Raw genomic sequence first — 15,206 nt, 5'->3', positions numbered from 1 at the left:
TCACTTCATGAAAAAGCTAACTGACCTCAGAGATGGTTGAGATAACTGACACTGCATCATATGCTCAAAAAGGGCTCTGTTTTACTATATGCATGAGTGCCATATGCTAGACAGAATGATCCAGTGTTTCTTTGGTCAGTTTCACTCCCTTCCAGGTCCCTTGATACATGCTGGGAATATGCTCAGAGTCTAAGGACCTAGGGCTGCCTTTATGTGAAGCTAGGCCTTCATATCTATGCTGTTCCTTTCTCTGTTGCATGCAATAGGCCTGTGCAGCCTGCTTAGTATGCCCACTGAGTGAACAGTAATGTGAATTACTAATGAACTAAATGAGTTCATAAATCTATTTTCAATGCCTTTAATGCATTCTTTAACTTTTTAATGAAGTATAATATATATCTTTAATAGACTTTAACGTCAACTCATTATTTACACCTTGAATAATAAGCCCTATAGACAAGAGTTATTTTTAATACACAATTTTGTCCAATCCAAAAATCAAGTATTACTCAAAGTGTTTGGATGTTTGTTTTCTTGGATAGCAAATTATCAGCAGTTTCTGTGTTAACATCCCAGGATGATAAAAACTTGCTTTCTTCAACAGCCTTTCTCAGTGGGGTTCGTGAGAAAAGCAAGCCTTACTTGCTGAGTGCCACCCTTGGGAGAGCTGAAAAGACCACTGCCTGTGTCCTGTCTGCATTCTCATGTAGGGAAACACTGGCACCAAGGATCACATGGCACATGTTCTAACTGGCCAAGCAAACCCAGACCATATAATTACCTTCCGAAGACTGTGCTTGTCCGTCCTGAGTCTTTTCCTGGGGGCATCCTCAACTTCAACCCCATCTGTAGGGTCCTGTGTCCTCTTTGTGTGGTTTCTTTTTTTCCCATTTAAGTTACCTTGGAATGGGAAATGGGGGAAATTTACATGAAAAACACTCCAAAAGCTGCCCTCTAAAGCTTCAACGCATAGATCCAGCCCATGACAGATTTCCTGTAATCCTGCTGATTTCCAGGGCTTATGTCTTACACATCAAATCTCAACTGAGACTGAAAATATTTTATCTAATCTAGAGATTATTACATTGGCATTTGTTATAATAATTATATTTTAATGTATTATAGCATTAAATTTAAATATAATCCAATATTTTTAAAAATCTCTTGTTAATATTCAAATTTAACATGTAGAATTTAAGTAGAACTTTAAAAAAATACACAACTGCCACTATTTGTACAATACCTTAAATAAGCATTTTAAGTAGCAACACTACATTTATATCTGTAAATTAAGGGCCTTCTACATGTTTACTTGACTTGTGCCATATATTATTAGGTATTCCCAGGAATATCAACTAATCAAAGACCTAAAGTGTCCAAAAAGTACTGATCTTGAAAGATAAAATATAAGAGAAGAGTGCAAATTCTAAAAAGATGATCAATTTGAACATGCCAATGTTTATTTTAACCACAAATCCAGTATTTTCATTTGCATGACTGCCTTAAAGAGGTTCAGGGTTTTTTATTAACAGATTATTCATCAAACATCTTGTGAAAAGACACTGTCATCCTCAAACCTCACTACTTCTGGTGACAGAACACACCAGCACAAGAGTGCTGAGCTCCATGGCATCCAGCAGGGCCTTCAGAGGAGGTGCGAGTGTCCTTGCCCTGGGTGCCAACATGTGCAGAGCCTCACCTTGGGTCTGGCCTAGGGTTACTGCTAGAGAAGAACCAAGCAACCAGAGAGCTGGGCTCCAGACTGAGGTGATCAGGGCCCAGCAAGCGGCCCTCACCAAGCTCTGCTCCTACACCACCGCAGGCTGGCCGCAAAGGCAGCATCAGGAGAGGCCTGCAGAGTGGTGGATGGCAGGATCCACTCAGCCACTGTCCTAACATAAGCACCAAGCAGCACATGCAGCCTGACTCCTAGAACCCTCCATCAGCATCTGCTCATTAAGCCAGACACTTGCCAGTGGCAACATCAACCTGCTGCCTCATCTTCCCACAAGTGAGGTGAACTCACAGTCCTTCACATAAGCACCTTCAGAGTACCTCTCCCTCTACCTAGAATGAGGCAGCAGCTGTTTAGTACAGAAATAAGCAGTATGGGCAACTGTCTGCATTTCCAACACTGAGACAAAGGGTCAGGTCACACACACAGGCATCACACACCATCTTTGTTGTTTGTACGGGGTTCACCTGGAAGTCAAGGACAAAGAGCACCCAAGAAACAGTGCACCTGACACATGCTGTGGACAGAAACCCCACCTGTCCCTTCTCCTGTCACTAAGTGGTCAGGAACAGCCCAAAATGGCAAAATGTAATACAATCAAATTCATACTTACTCTTCAAGAGTAAGCTTAATCTGGCTTTGGGAAGACCCAGCTCATTTTTAAATAACCAAGTCACTGAAAAGAGATACTCCTCTAAATTTAGTGTACTGATGAAGGCTGAGGTGAACTATTGCCTTTTAAAGAAAATACACAAATCCTGAATATCCTTGCTATTCTAAATCATAGTATTTGCAACGAACACTGAGCAAATTGAACAAGATTCAAGATTAATTAGACAGCTGATGAGGAGATCTAGAAAGCCCTAAAATAAGATAAAAACATCTGAGGGAAAGAGAAAGGTGATACAGTGCATGTGGGATACCAGCCCAACACACACAGCGCGGCTCCATGAGCGCAAGCGAGCACACCAAGGCAGACTGTGGTTACTTCTGGGCCTCCTTTTAGGTGGGTCTTGAAACACTATGTTTGGCCTCTCCAAATCTCCTCAATGATGAGCTTTGAGAGATACAGAATTTTTACTTTAAACAGATACCCAAATACGTCACACTTATTTTTACATTAAAATATCAGTTTTCCACAACTTACGTATCCAAGCACACACCAATCACAAATCTGACCACTGTTACACATTTTCTCCAAATCTTACAGTGTTGTCTCCCAACTCTTACCAATGCCTGAAGCACAGCAGTACTTTTTTTTTTTTTTGAGACAGGGTCTCACTCTGTTCCCCAGGCTGGAGTACAGTGGCACAATCATAGCTCACTGCAATCTTGAACTAACTCCTGGCCTCAAGTGATCCTCCCTCCTCAACCTCTCAAAGTGCTAGGATTATAGGCATGAGCCATTGTGCCCAGCCCACTTTTTGTTTTTAAACTGAAGGCCTAGGAAGAACCAAAAGACACCCAAATTTAAGGTCAGTCCAGTCACCCTTCTCACTCTGCAAGCTCTCAAGCCAGTAGGGCAGGAACTACCTCCATGCTAGGGCAGCACTGAGACTGGCAGGACAGTTCTCAGCAGCGTGGGAAGAGCAGCGTCGCTGGTAACCACTGGCCTGAAGTCTGACCCAGACCCATAGGCCTGGAGTCCTGGAACCACCTGGCTCCCTTCCGCCTACCCTACCCCTCACGACCTATCAGCAGCAGTGACTACAGTGCCCGCTTCACTTGGGCAAAAGAGCAAGGGACCCGTAGGCCAGACAGAGGATCACACGGAACAGCTCTCATGATGAGTAGGGAAACGTGCACAGCAGAGAATGCTTTAATTGTGACCACAGGCACTCTGGCAGCTGGCCCAAACACCATGGGTCAGAGTTGGGGAGATGGACACATTTCCCTACAGTTCCAACACCAGAGCTCAGTTTGCTACACTTCACACGTTGCACCTAAGCAGAGGATACTAGTGCAGTTTTATGTTTACCAGAATCTTCTTCAGACTGGGCAGGGGTCACTAGGGCAAACTTGGTGTTATAGCGTGCTTTCTGCTTCTCATTGAGCATGTTCCACTGGGATCCAAGCAATTCTTCAATCTCCTCACCTGAAGCATCTGGGTGCTCAGCAAACACCTGTGAACACAGGAAAGGGGTGTAGTAAGGAGGTTAAATGCATAAAACTCAAATCAAATGCATGGCCCTTCAGAACTTAGTGTGTAGCATTTTTACTCCCACATCATGAAACTATTTCCCATAAAAGCTTCAAAGAACAGGATCTAACTGACACTGTGACTCCCTGAAAATTCATAAATGAAAAACAGTGCTGGTAAAAATAATGCAAACATATTTAGGTAAACATAAGAAATGATAAGTGGCAAAAAGAGAAAAAAACTATACTTTTCCAAGATTGATAAATCATTTGTAAGACACAGTTTCTAGGCTAGGCATCCTTGAAAAATCAGCAGTAGTGTGAGTCCCACGCAAGTGCCACCTTTGAGCATGGAGGTGAGGAGGCCCAGGTTGGCACTCTTCACTGGCCACAGCACCCATCTTTCAGGCATGAACCCTGGGTGAGCAGTAAGAACAGTACACCCAGGAGTATGTCCCGATTTCTGTTACAGCCCAGGCCAGCAGACGAAAACAACCACTGGACAGCCAAGAGACAGGGCTTCCCTGGCCCTCCAGCCACACTGGGGCTGCTGGCACCTGCCCGCTAGGACATTGTTACAGATGCAGACTCCCAAGCCCCACCCCAGCCCTGCCTACCAGGAATCTGCATTTTGACAAGGTCTCCAGGAGATTCATGTACACATGGAGGAGATCCCTGGGCTCTGGGCCTTGGCTGCACATGGTGACAACCCAGGAGTTTTAACACCTGTGATGCTCAGGTCCCACCCAACACCAACTCAATCCGGTGGGCCTGGCACAAGAGCTTTAAAGGTTTCTCATGGGTTGCTAACGTGGCCCCAAGTTTGAGAGCCATAGATCCAGAGAGTAGGGGATAGCCTGTTTCTGTTTGGCTGATGAGCTAAGAAAGATTTTTGTTTTGTTTTGTTTTGTTTTTGAGACAGAGACTTGCTCTGTTGCCCAGGCTAGAGTAAGTGCTGTGGCATTAGCTTAGCTCACAGCAACCTCAAACTCCTGGGCTTAAGCAATCCTTCTGTGTTAGCCTCCCAAGTAGCTGGGACTACAGGCATGCGCCACCATGCCTGGCTAATTTTTTTTCTATTTTTAGTTGCTTGGCTAATTTCTTTCTATTTTTAGTAGAGACGGGGGTCTCGCTCTTGCTCAGGCTGGTCTCGAACGCCTGACCTTGAGTGATCCTCCCGCCTTGGCCTCCCAGAGTGCTAGGATTACAGGTGTGAGCCACCATGCCTGGCCTGAAAGATTTTTGTATTTTCAAACATCTGAAAAAATTTAGGAGAATATTTCATGATATACTAAAGTTACAGGAAATTCAAGTATCAGTGTCCATAAACAAAGTTTTATTGGAACACAGTGCCATGTGTTTGTTTCTGCGCTATCTGTGGCTGTTTTCAGGCTACAGCAGCAGAGCTGAGCAGTCAGGACAGACACCTCACTGCCCACAAGGCCCTGGAAGATTGCCAACTGACTCGGAGCACTGACCAGCATGGTGTGGAACCAGACCTGACCAGACGTTGGCTCATCCTCAGCAGTGTGTGAACATGGGCAAGTAAGGTGTTGTCTCTGCCTCTGCTTTGTGAAACGAGGGCAGCAATGCTCTACCTGGCAGTGGTGTGGAATCAGTGGGTTAATGCTGGCTGGTCACCATCACCACCTAGACCAACCACCTGTGCAGCCAACACAGGTAACCTCTGCCCCTAAACTCAAACCCCTCCTCACAAGGCAGTCACCACAGGTAGCTTCTCATAGCCTCCCATGCTACCACCTGGTCTTCTGCTGCCTGGATGAGTCACGTGACCACCCATCCAGCCCTCATCCTGCTGTTGCTGCACCCCTGCCTGGACACCAACACCACCAACACCTACCCACCACCGCTCCAGACGAGGGTGAATGCCAACCTACAGTCACGCCCAGCCTGACTGCCGGTGACCTCCTACCGCCAGGATGCCAGTTCCAATTCTGGCTCTGATCTCTGGGCACTCAGTTCCCCTAGGGAACCCTATGCCCCCAACCACTGCTTAGGCATTCCTAGACCCTGTGATGAGCCTGTGGGGCTCCGTTCTGCCTGCTGCACCCACTGCTGAGCTCACCAGCTCTGAACTCTCCAAGCACCAAGGGCCATCGCAGATCATCATCCAGCAAAGGTTCCCATACAGGGCTTCAGATCCACAAGGTGGCCCCCACACACAGTACATTCCTTTGTGGGCCTGCTGCCCTTGTTTTAGCCACTAACCCTGAACACCAGTGTCCCCAGTTAGAATGAATCATAACAGTATCCACAGCTGCTACATCAACAAGGGTTGGGACCACCCTTCCTCTCACATCTAAAACCTGTGCTGAGCTGCAGCTCACAGATCACACCCCTCCTGCACCCCACCAGCCCCTCACACATCTTCTTAGAGCTTCCTTTTGTTTTTAGACTCCAGAGAAGAGTGCTGCAGCCCAGCTCCCTCCTCTGAGGCGGCCCCATGAGCCTGCCTCCTAGGGCATTACAGACATCCACCATGCCCTCTCTCGAATCACCCGCTGTGGGGGAAGCCAGCTCCCGTGTCACAAAGACACACTAACAGCCCTTCGGAGAGGGCCACACGGTGAGGAACTGAGGCCTCCTGCCAGCAACGTGAGTGAGGCAGGCACCTAAGAAGCAGATCCACTGGCCACTGTCAAGCCTTCAGATGATGTGGCCCCAGCTGACACCTCGACTGCAACCTCGTGAGAGAGCCTGAGATAGAAGCACCTAGCCAAGCAGCTCCCAGATTCTTGACCCACAGAAACTGTGAGATGATAAGTGCATGTTGTTGTTTTAAGCCACTAAGTTTTGAGGTAACTTGTCATGCAACAATAAGTAACTAATACAAAGGCATATACAAAGAACGGAGACATAAATCATTGGTTCAACTCTAATGAATCTGTAAAAATTAAGATCAGGGAAGGTGGAAAAGACTTAAAAATTGGAAACACAGGCCTAAGAAGTCTGCTAATGAAATTGCTGCTACCTGAAACCTTCGGTAAACTTTTGCAGTGGGGACCTCACATGCAGACAAAATAAGGGCACCATGTTGGTGGCTGCCCGAGTTGCTCATCTTCTCCCCTGCTCAGGTTTTCTATCACCCTCACACAAAGGGGACATCAGTTTTTCCACAGACAGTGTACTCCAGTCCCTTCAGAGGTGTTCCAGGAACATGACCAAATATATACATGAGCTGTACATCTCAGCTAAGCCTGACAGACAAGGGCCGATGAGGAAGAGCTGTTAACGAAATGCTCCACCCATCCAAAGATTCATCTCAAAAAGTATAGTATTTTTCTTAACTGGCAAGAAGGAAGCTGGAAATTGCCCTCCAAAGTAGACAAAAAGTGGCAACAAAAGACCCTGGACAGTCACAGCATTCCATCTAGTGACCCCAGAAAAAGAGGGCCCAGGAAGCAGCAGGGGCTCCACCCAACTCCCTCCCTCCAGCTGGCTGCTGGTTAGCTGACCACACAGAAACTATCCCAGGTGCAATGCCACTCCCCAGAGGAAAATAGAACCCAGAAGGGATCAGATCGCTCTGCAGGGTGCAGTCAGGGAGGAGTTTCCTCAAGGTAAGTTTAGAATTACTTATGACAGAGTCAGCATGGACACACTCCTAATAACAACAAAGTCATTGAAACATCACTTTTCTGACAATACATAATTAGTCAAAACAAACCAGCTCCTGAATCCAGCCAGAAGGGGAGGGAGGCTTAGGACCAGGTGTGGGTGGGGCAGGGTGTTTGACACTAATTCAGAATGGTTTTTTTATTTGTTTTGTTTTGTTGAGACAGAGTCTTGCTCTGTGGCTCAGGCTGGAGGGCAGTGGCCTCATCACAGCTCACAGCAACCTCAAACTCCTGGGCTCAAGCAATCCCCTGCCTCAGCCTCTTGAGTAGCTGGGACTACAGGCACACACCACCACGTCCAGCTAATTTTTTCTAGTTTTAGTAGAGATGGGATCTGGCTTTTGCTCAGGCTGGTCTCAAACTCCTGACCTCAAGCATCCTCCCACCTCAGCAGCCCAGCCCATGTGATGTTTTGATACAGGAACACAATGTGAATTAATCAAATCAGGGTAATTGGGGTATACATTGCCTCAGGCATTTATTATTTCTTTGTGTTAGGAACATTCCAATTCTACTCTTCTAGTTATTTTAAGGTATACCCTTATTGTTGATTATAGTCACTTTATTGTGCTATGAAATATTGTTCATTCTATCTAACTGTAGAATGTAACCCATTAACCTTCCCCACTTTATCCTCACTTCCCCGCTACCCTTCCTATCCTCTGGTAACCATCATTCTGTTATCTGTCTCCATGACATCAATTGTTTTAACATTTAGCTACCATGGAAGAGTAAGAACATGTGAGATCTTTCTTTCTGGACTTGGCTTATTTCATTTAACATAACATTCTCCAGTTCTATCCATGTTGTTACAAACGGCAGGATTTCATTCTTTGTGGCTATATAATTAATATTCCACTGTGCATATGTACCATCATTTCTTTATCCATTCATCTGTTGATGAACAGTTTGATTCCAAATCCTGGCTATTGTGAATAGTGCTGCAGTCAACATGGGAGTGCAGATACCTTTTAGACATACTGAATTCCCCTCCTTTGGATATATACCCAGCAGCAGGATTGCTGGGTCATACAGTTGTTCTATTTTCATTTTTTTGAGGAACCTCCATACTGTTCTCCTTAACGGTTGCACTAATTTACATTCCTACCGGCAGTGTACACGTGCTCTACACATCCTTGCCAGCATTCATTACTGCCTGCCTGTTTTTTTTTGTTTTTTTTTTTTTTGAGACAGAGTCTCGCTTTGTTGCCCGGGCTAGAGTGCTGTGGCGTCAGCCTAGCTCACAGCAACCTCAAACTCCTGGGCTCAGGCAATCCTTCTGTCTCAGCCTCCCGAGTAGCTGGGACTACAGGCATGCACCACCATGCCCGGCTAATTTTTTCTATATGTTTTTAGTAGTCCAGCTAATTTCTTTCTATTTTGTTTAGCAGAGACAGGGTCTCGCTCTTGCTCAGGCTGGTCTCGAACTCCTGAGCTCAAATGATCCTCCCGCCTTGGCCTCCCAAAGTGCTAGGATGACAGGCATGAGCCACCGCGCCTGGCCTTGCCTGTCTTTTTGATAAAAGCCATTTTAACTGGGGTGAGATGATACCTCATTGTAGTTTTGATCTGCATTTATCTGATGACTTAAGATGTTGAGCATTTTCTTATATACTTGTTGGCCATTTGTATGTCTTCTTTTGAGAAATGTCTATTCAGATCCTTTGCCCATTTTTTAACGGGATTATTTTTTTTTTCCTATTGAGTTGTTGGAAGTATAGTTATTTTAAATCCAACAGTGACCACAACCCATCCACCACTAGGTACTGACACCTCCTCCCTAGGTGGACCTCTGGGCTCCTGGACATGGGCACACATCTTCACAGCTACCCACTCCACTTTTCGGATGGACAAAGATAGAGGGGTAGGTCAAATGAAACAGTGTATATGTTGCACGTTTCAAATGTTATACAAGTGATAGGATCTGCATATCCCTCAGCAACTTGATTTCTTCTTTGACACCCAGTGAGTTCACTTTAACTGAAGTGTAGAGTGGTACACTGCAGGAACATACCATAGTCTGCCATTCACCTGACAACATTTTAGTTTTGGACACTATGGTGTCTCCTTGGGTACAAGGGCAAAATTACACTAGTGGAAATACTTAGGAGTGAAATTGTAAGAAACAAAGAAAGCACATCTTTGATTTCACTAGATATTGACACATTTCCCCCACCAGCATCAGAGGAGGATCCCCATCGCTGCTCATCTTCTCAGCCCCAAGCTCATCCGAGTTTGGTGTTCGCTCATTGGGCTCATTGGGGCCCCATCCCACCATGACTTTAATCTGCAGGTCCTAGTGACAGCTGAGGGTGAGCAGCATCTCTTCACATACTTACTGGCTGTCCAGGCTCTTCTGTACGTTGTCATTTTTTAGCCTTCCCCCACTTTTCCTTTGGAATTGTTTTAGCTCTGTACACAGAGCTTGTCCTTGTCACTGTGTTCATGCTGTCCTTGGCACATAGATTTTCATTTTAATGTTATCCCTTTCTAGTCTGTGATCAGTCTGGCTTATTTTAAAACTCCTTCCCTCTCCCAAATTGACAAAGCTCCTCTCCCATGCTTGCCGAGTTCTTAAATCACCAGTGGTCCCAGCATCGTGCCCAGAGCAGTCACCTTGCCAAACTGGCAGCCCTTTCCCATTCGCCTCCACATGCTCAAGAGTTGGCTCTCGGACCCGTTCTGGGCAGTGTCACTACCCTGTAGGTCCCAGGCATGAACATCACTGTTTTAAATAACAGAAAGTCCTTAGGCCAAGCCTCTCTTCAAACATGGCTATGTTAGCATCCACTTAGAAAGTGCAAAAAAATTCCCATTGGGAGTCTTATTAGAATTACACTGAGGCTATACGCAGTGGCTCACACCTGTAATCCTAGCACTCTGGGAGGCCAAGGCAGGAGGATTACTTGAGCTCAGGAGTTCGAGATCAGCCTAAGCAAGAGGGAGACTCTGTCTCTACAAAAAACAGAAAAATTAGCCCAGCATGGTGGCACACACCTGTAGTCCCAGCTACTTGGGAGGCTGAGGCAGGAAAATTGCTTGAGCTCAGAAGTTTGAGGTTGTAGTGAGCAATGATTACACCACTGCACTCTAGCCAGGGCAACAGAGATTACTACAGGGGAAATTAACAACTCCAGGATAGTGAATCTTTCCTTCTATACAGTTCTATTTAGGTCTGCTAAAATATCAGTTACTTTTCTAATTTTGTTTCTATTATCAATGGTATTTTTTCTAATATTACATTTCCTCTTTGTTGCTGCACTTGTATATTAACCATACATCCACCAACCTTGGCGAACTCTTTATTAATTCTACAGATTTTCTGTACATTTCCTTGAGTTTTCTACATAGACCTCTGCGAACAATGACATCTTTCTTCCTTTACAATTATGCCTTTTTATTTCATTTTCTTATCTTACAGTACTGGCTACTATTTTAAGTTCAATGTTTAATAAGTGGTGAAAGAAGGCATCCTATCTCAGTTATCATTTTAAAGAGAATGCTTCTAAAGGTTCATCAATAAGTAAGTACCTTGACAAAAGTTTTCGACAGATATCCTTCAATGTATTAAGGAAGTTCCCTTCTATTTCTGGTTTATTAACTTTTTATCAAAAAGCAGTTAACTTTAATGCATGTTTCAAAACATCACATGTACCCCGTAAATATGTATAACAAAAAAAGCCAATGAATTTTACCAAATGCCTTTTCTCCATCTATCAAGATGATCATTTAATCTTCTACAGAGTAAATCACAATAATAGATTTTCTAACATTAAACCATCCTTGCTTTCCTGAGAAAGTTCTACCAGTTATTCTTTTTTTTCCCTTTTTCTTCTTCTTTTTTTTTTTTTGGAAATCCCCTTATCTTCTAACTACTGGTTATTCTTGAAGGCACCACTTAAATTCATTTCTCTGGAAGACTTCCCAGTTCCTGGGGAGGGATAAAAAAAATAATATTCCATGGATTTCTTAGAACACCCAACAACCACTCAATTACAAATCTCTGCCTGAATTACTCATGGCCCTGTTCTGTGCCATGCTGCCTGCCATAAAATAGGTGCTGGTTAAACACTCATGGAAAACTTTTGGAAAACAGATCCCATTTCTTATTGGTACCTTTAATCACCATATGGATTTAGACTACTGAATAGAAAATTCCCAAGAAAGTAAAATTAAAATGAACACTATAAAAAAAGGCTTGTAGGCCCTAGACTATAACTTGCTCACTTCAATAGTTAACATAACCAAAAATGGGGAGCCTAATTCTTTCCATTCTTTACAACAGAATTGAGTCTTTACTATGTACTAACAGATTGCGTATTTTATGAAAATGATTAAGAAAATTCTTTCGATGCTTTAATCATATTACTTTTTTTTTTTTTTTGGAGACAAAGTCTCACTCTGTCATCCTGGCTAGAGTGCAGAGGCATCATGATAGCTCACTGCAACCTCAAACTTCCGGGGGCTCAGCAATCTTCCTGCCTCAGCCTCCTGAATAGCTGGGACTACAGGTGCACGCCAGCATGCCCAGTAACTTTTTCTCTATTATTAGTAGAAATGGGATCTCACTCTTGTTCAGGCTTGTCTCGAACTCCTGAGCTCAAGCCATCCTCCCACCTCAGCCTTCCAGAGTGCTAGGATTACAGGCGTGAGCCACCACGCTCCGCCTAATCATATTACTTTTTAAATATCATGGAAATACATCTTCAACATACTCAGTGCTAGCAGATACAGTAAGTTTCATAACGGAGTGTACTCCATACCAGAAGCTTCAGAACAGCCAGCTGGAGAAATGCTAACCTAGAGTCAGATGTTAAGGACAAGGCTGAGGTTCCAGCAAAGAGCAGCACAATGAAACCCACTTCCCACTGTTCTCAGTATCTTCTCACCCACATTGGAAGATCACTTTAGTAACCCTTAGTGCAAAGGTAACCATCTTTGCCCCAAGGGTCAAGATAGCCGTTACCTAATCATACTTATCATACCTAAAATCTATGCAAAGCTCACTACAGACTGCTGACAGTACAGAGACAAGGGTGACAGAACAATGAAGTGATACTCCTCAAGTGCAGAAACTCCCTGGCATGAAACCCACCAACTTACAACACATCAGAGTACTGACCTCATCCCTGTGCTTTTGACAGAAGACCAAAAACTGGGATGCTGCATCTCCCTTCCTGCTTCGTGGAGTGGAGGCCATGGCCTTCTTCCTCCCAGGAGGAGACCCAACTCCTCTTTTAGGGTCCACCTCTGCCATCTTTTGAGGACTGTTCCTTACTGTGCCAGGGTCACTCTCCTGGTTCTCAGCAGAGCTAGACAGTTTGGTTCTCCGCCTTCTCTTCATGGGAATGCCCTCTTCTCTCACAAACTTGGGGTTTTCAGCAGCTTCTTCACTGACTCCTGAGGATCCTGCCATTTCTCCTGAAAACTCCACAGCAATGCCAGCCTCCTTGGCCACTCGGGGGTTGAGATGAAGCTGGTCCCCTACATAAATGAAGGTGAACTTGGCTTTCCGCTCCTCTACTGACATGCTTGCAGCCTCTTCTGCTTGAACAATGCCCATCTCCCACTGGGCCCTCAGTTTCCCTGAAATAGGTTTCAACAGCTGGAAAAAAATATATAAGACATTGTAAGTTTCATTACACAAACATAAAAGTTAACTCACTTTAAAAAAAGGTTACTTTTACAATTTCAGATAAATTTTGAAATCCAAAACTATAAAAACCAATTAACTTAGGTTTTAGACAGAATTTAGCCCTACATAATAACTATTATTTCTTTAAACCAGAAATCATCAATTCCAATCACATTAACTAATGTTTTTCTATACACACACACACACACACACACACTCTCACACATATAAAGGAAAATAAAAATTATGAAACAAATTATCTCTAGGAGTCAATGAGTAAAAGAAAAAAACTGTCTCCATAGAAACTTGTCATATTTTCAAACATGGCATATTTGGGCAAAAGTAAACAATGATAGATATATTAATAATAAAGCCATTACAGGCAGGCACGGTGGCTCACACCTATAATCCCAGCACTTTAGGAGGCCAAGGAGGGAGGATTGCTTGAGCCCAAGAGTTGAGAACAGCCTGGGTGGGCAATACAGCGAGACCCCATCTCTACCAAAAAAATTTTTTTAACTTAGCCAGGCATAGTGGCTCATGCTTGTAGTAGTCCCAGCTACTTAGGAGGCTGAGGTGGCAGGATCATTCCAGCTTAGGAGTTCGAAGATGCAGTGAGCTATGATCCTGCCATTGCACTCCAGCCTGGGCCACAGAGTGAGATTCTGACTCAAAGAACAAATTACAGTATTTCAAGCAACTATAAGTTCAAAACAAGATTACTAATAAAAAATTAAAATTGTGGGTCTAAAAAGTATACTGAATACTAAAGGATCATCTGTCACCTTAATTTTCTCAGCTTTCGTGGGTGCCTGCTTGGCACTTTCCTGGCATAATTTTTCAAATTGTCCTTCTCCTTCGAAAGCTACAAGGCTCTTCTCAAATATCCAAGCTCTTTCTGGGGCATCACCAAAGAACTGTACATGATACTGGCGTGCACTCTTTTTCTGACCTAGTTTTTAAAATAAAATATTAGAACAAGAAAGTTAGAATGTGGGGTGAAATTAGGCAAACCCATTGCTGCTTTGCAATTGTTTTCCTCAGTGTTGTTTGAGTCTGTCAATCTCAAAATAAATCCTCCCTTCTTATCCCCACCATGCTCCATGCCATAGAGGGAAATTCATTTACAAAAATCTCCAGTAAGGTTCAAAATTGACTGGGAAAGAAAGACAACCAAATGCATACCTTTATTATCTGCCCCCTCTCAAGATACTCTTAAAAAGACAGCAAATAAGGTAAGAGAGGATGTCAGCAAAAGGGACACTTCAACAGAGAGGGCTAGAATGGCAGCAAAGGCAGCAGTAGACCAGCTGGCCAGCTGCTCACTCACAGTGCAGGGGAGTAAGAGTACCACTGGCTCCCAGAGTAGCTAAGACCACAGAGTGGCCCCTCAGATGCCCACTGCTGCTACTCTTAGCTGAGGAGGAAACCACATCCCACAATGCAGCCAGAGGAAACCTGGATGAGCAAAGATACAGTTGGACCCAAAATAAAGAGAAAGGAAGCCAGATTTCCCTGTGGTCAAATGAGAAGTTGAATGTAGGTTAGCTGGTTGAAAGGTCAGATCTGTGCCAAATGAGGGGAGAGAGGGGAGTCACCATGGGAGGGGCCATCAGTCCCTGTCCCCTCGTGCAGAACACTGGCCATGGGAAATCAAAGGATATTTCCTGGAGAACTGAAGCATCCCAGAGGAAAAACCTCTCCACTGAATCTTTCAGAGATTCCCCAAAGGTGTTCAGGTAACAAAGCACCCCCCCGCCCCCCCCCCACACACACAGCTGCAAGTAGACCTGAGTGCTGTGCTCTTAAACACAAGCAGAGCACCAAGGAACCCCAGGACCCAGGGAAGTCTCCTGAATGAATGAATGCAAAACACACGGAAATAAACAGCCTCTGCAGGGCCACAGATACAATGCAAGGAAGAGAAGACCCCCAACAGAGAAAAATCCTGGTGTGCTATGAAAAGAGAGCACAAAAAAAGAAAAAGCTATTTGGGATTTTAAATACAATTATGAAAATATGGCTGGTCAAGGTGGCTCATGCCTGTATCCCAGCACTT

General features: G+C 44.3%; 2 protein-coding genes across 3 annotated transcripts in view; both read right to left on the bottom strand.

The window, feature by feature from the left end:
• FGFR3 (fibroblast growth factor receptor 3) overlaps positions 1-15,206 on the bottom strand; it is a 366,177-nt gene that overhangs the window by 240,352 nt on the left and 110,619 nt on the right. The window lies entirely within an intron of this gene.
• The window catches only part of NSD2 (nuclear receptor binding SET domain protein 2), an 89,519-nt gene that overhangs the window by 40,198 nt on the left and 34,115 nt on the right, over positions 1-15,206 (bottom strand). For both annotated transcript variants that reach the window (XM_069495556.1, XM_069495557.1), the window contains exons 4-7: positions 13,933-14,099; positions 12,635-13,117; positions 3,714-3,858; positions 782-900 (exon numbers count right to left, since the gene is read on the bottom strand). In XM_069495556.1, the coding sequence (XP_069351657.1) occupies positions 782-900; positions 3,714-3,858; positions 12,635-13,117; positions 13,933-14,099 (914 nt within the window). The remainder of the gene's footprint in view (positions 1-781; positions 901-3,713; positions 3,859-12,634; positions 13,118-13,932; positions 14,100-15,206) is intronic.

This window comes from Eulemur rufifrons, chromosome 20 (genome assembly GCF_041146395.1).
Source record: "Eulemur rufifrons isolate Redbay chromosome 20, OSU_ERuf_1, whole genome shotgun sequence".
Lineage (NCBI taxonomy): Eukaryota > Metazoa > Chordata > Mammalia > Primates > Lemuridae > Eulemur > Eulemur rufifrons.
Note: the sequence above shows the minus strand (reverse complement) of the source record. Positions and strands in the feature narration are given on the sequence as shown.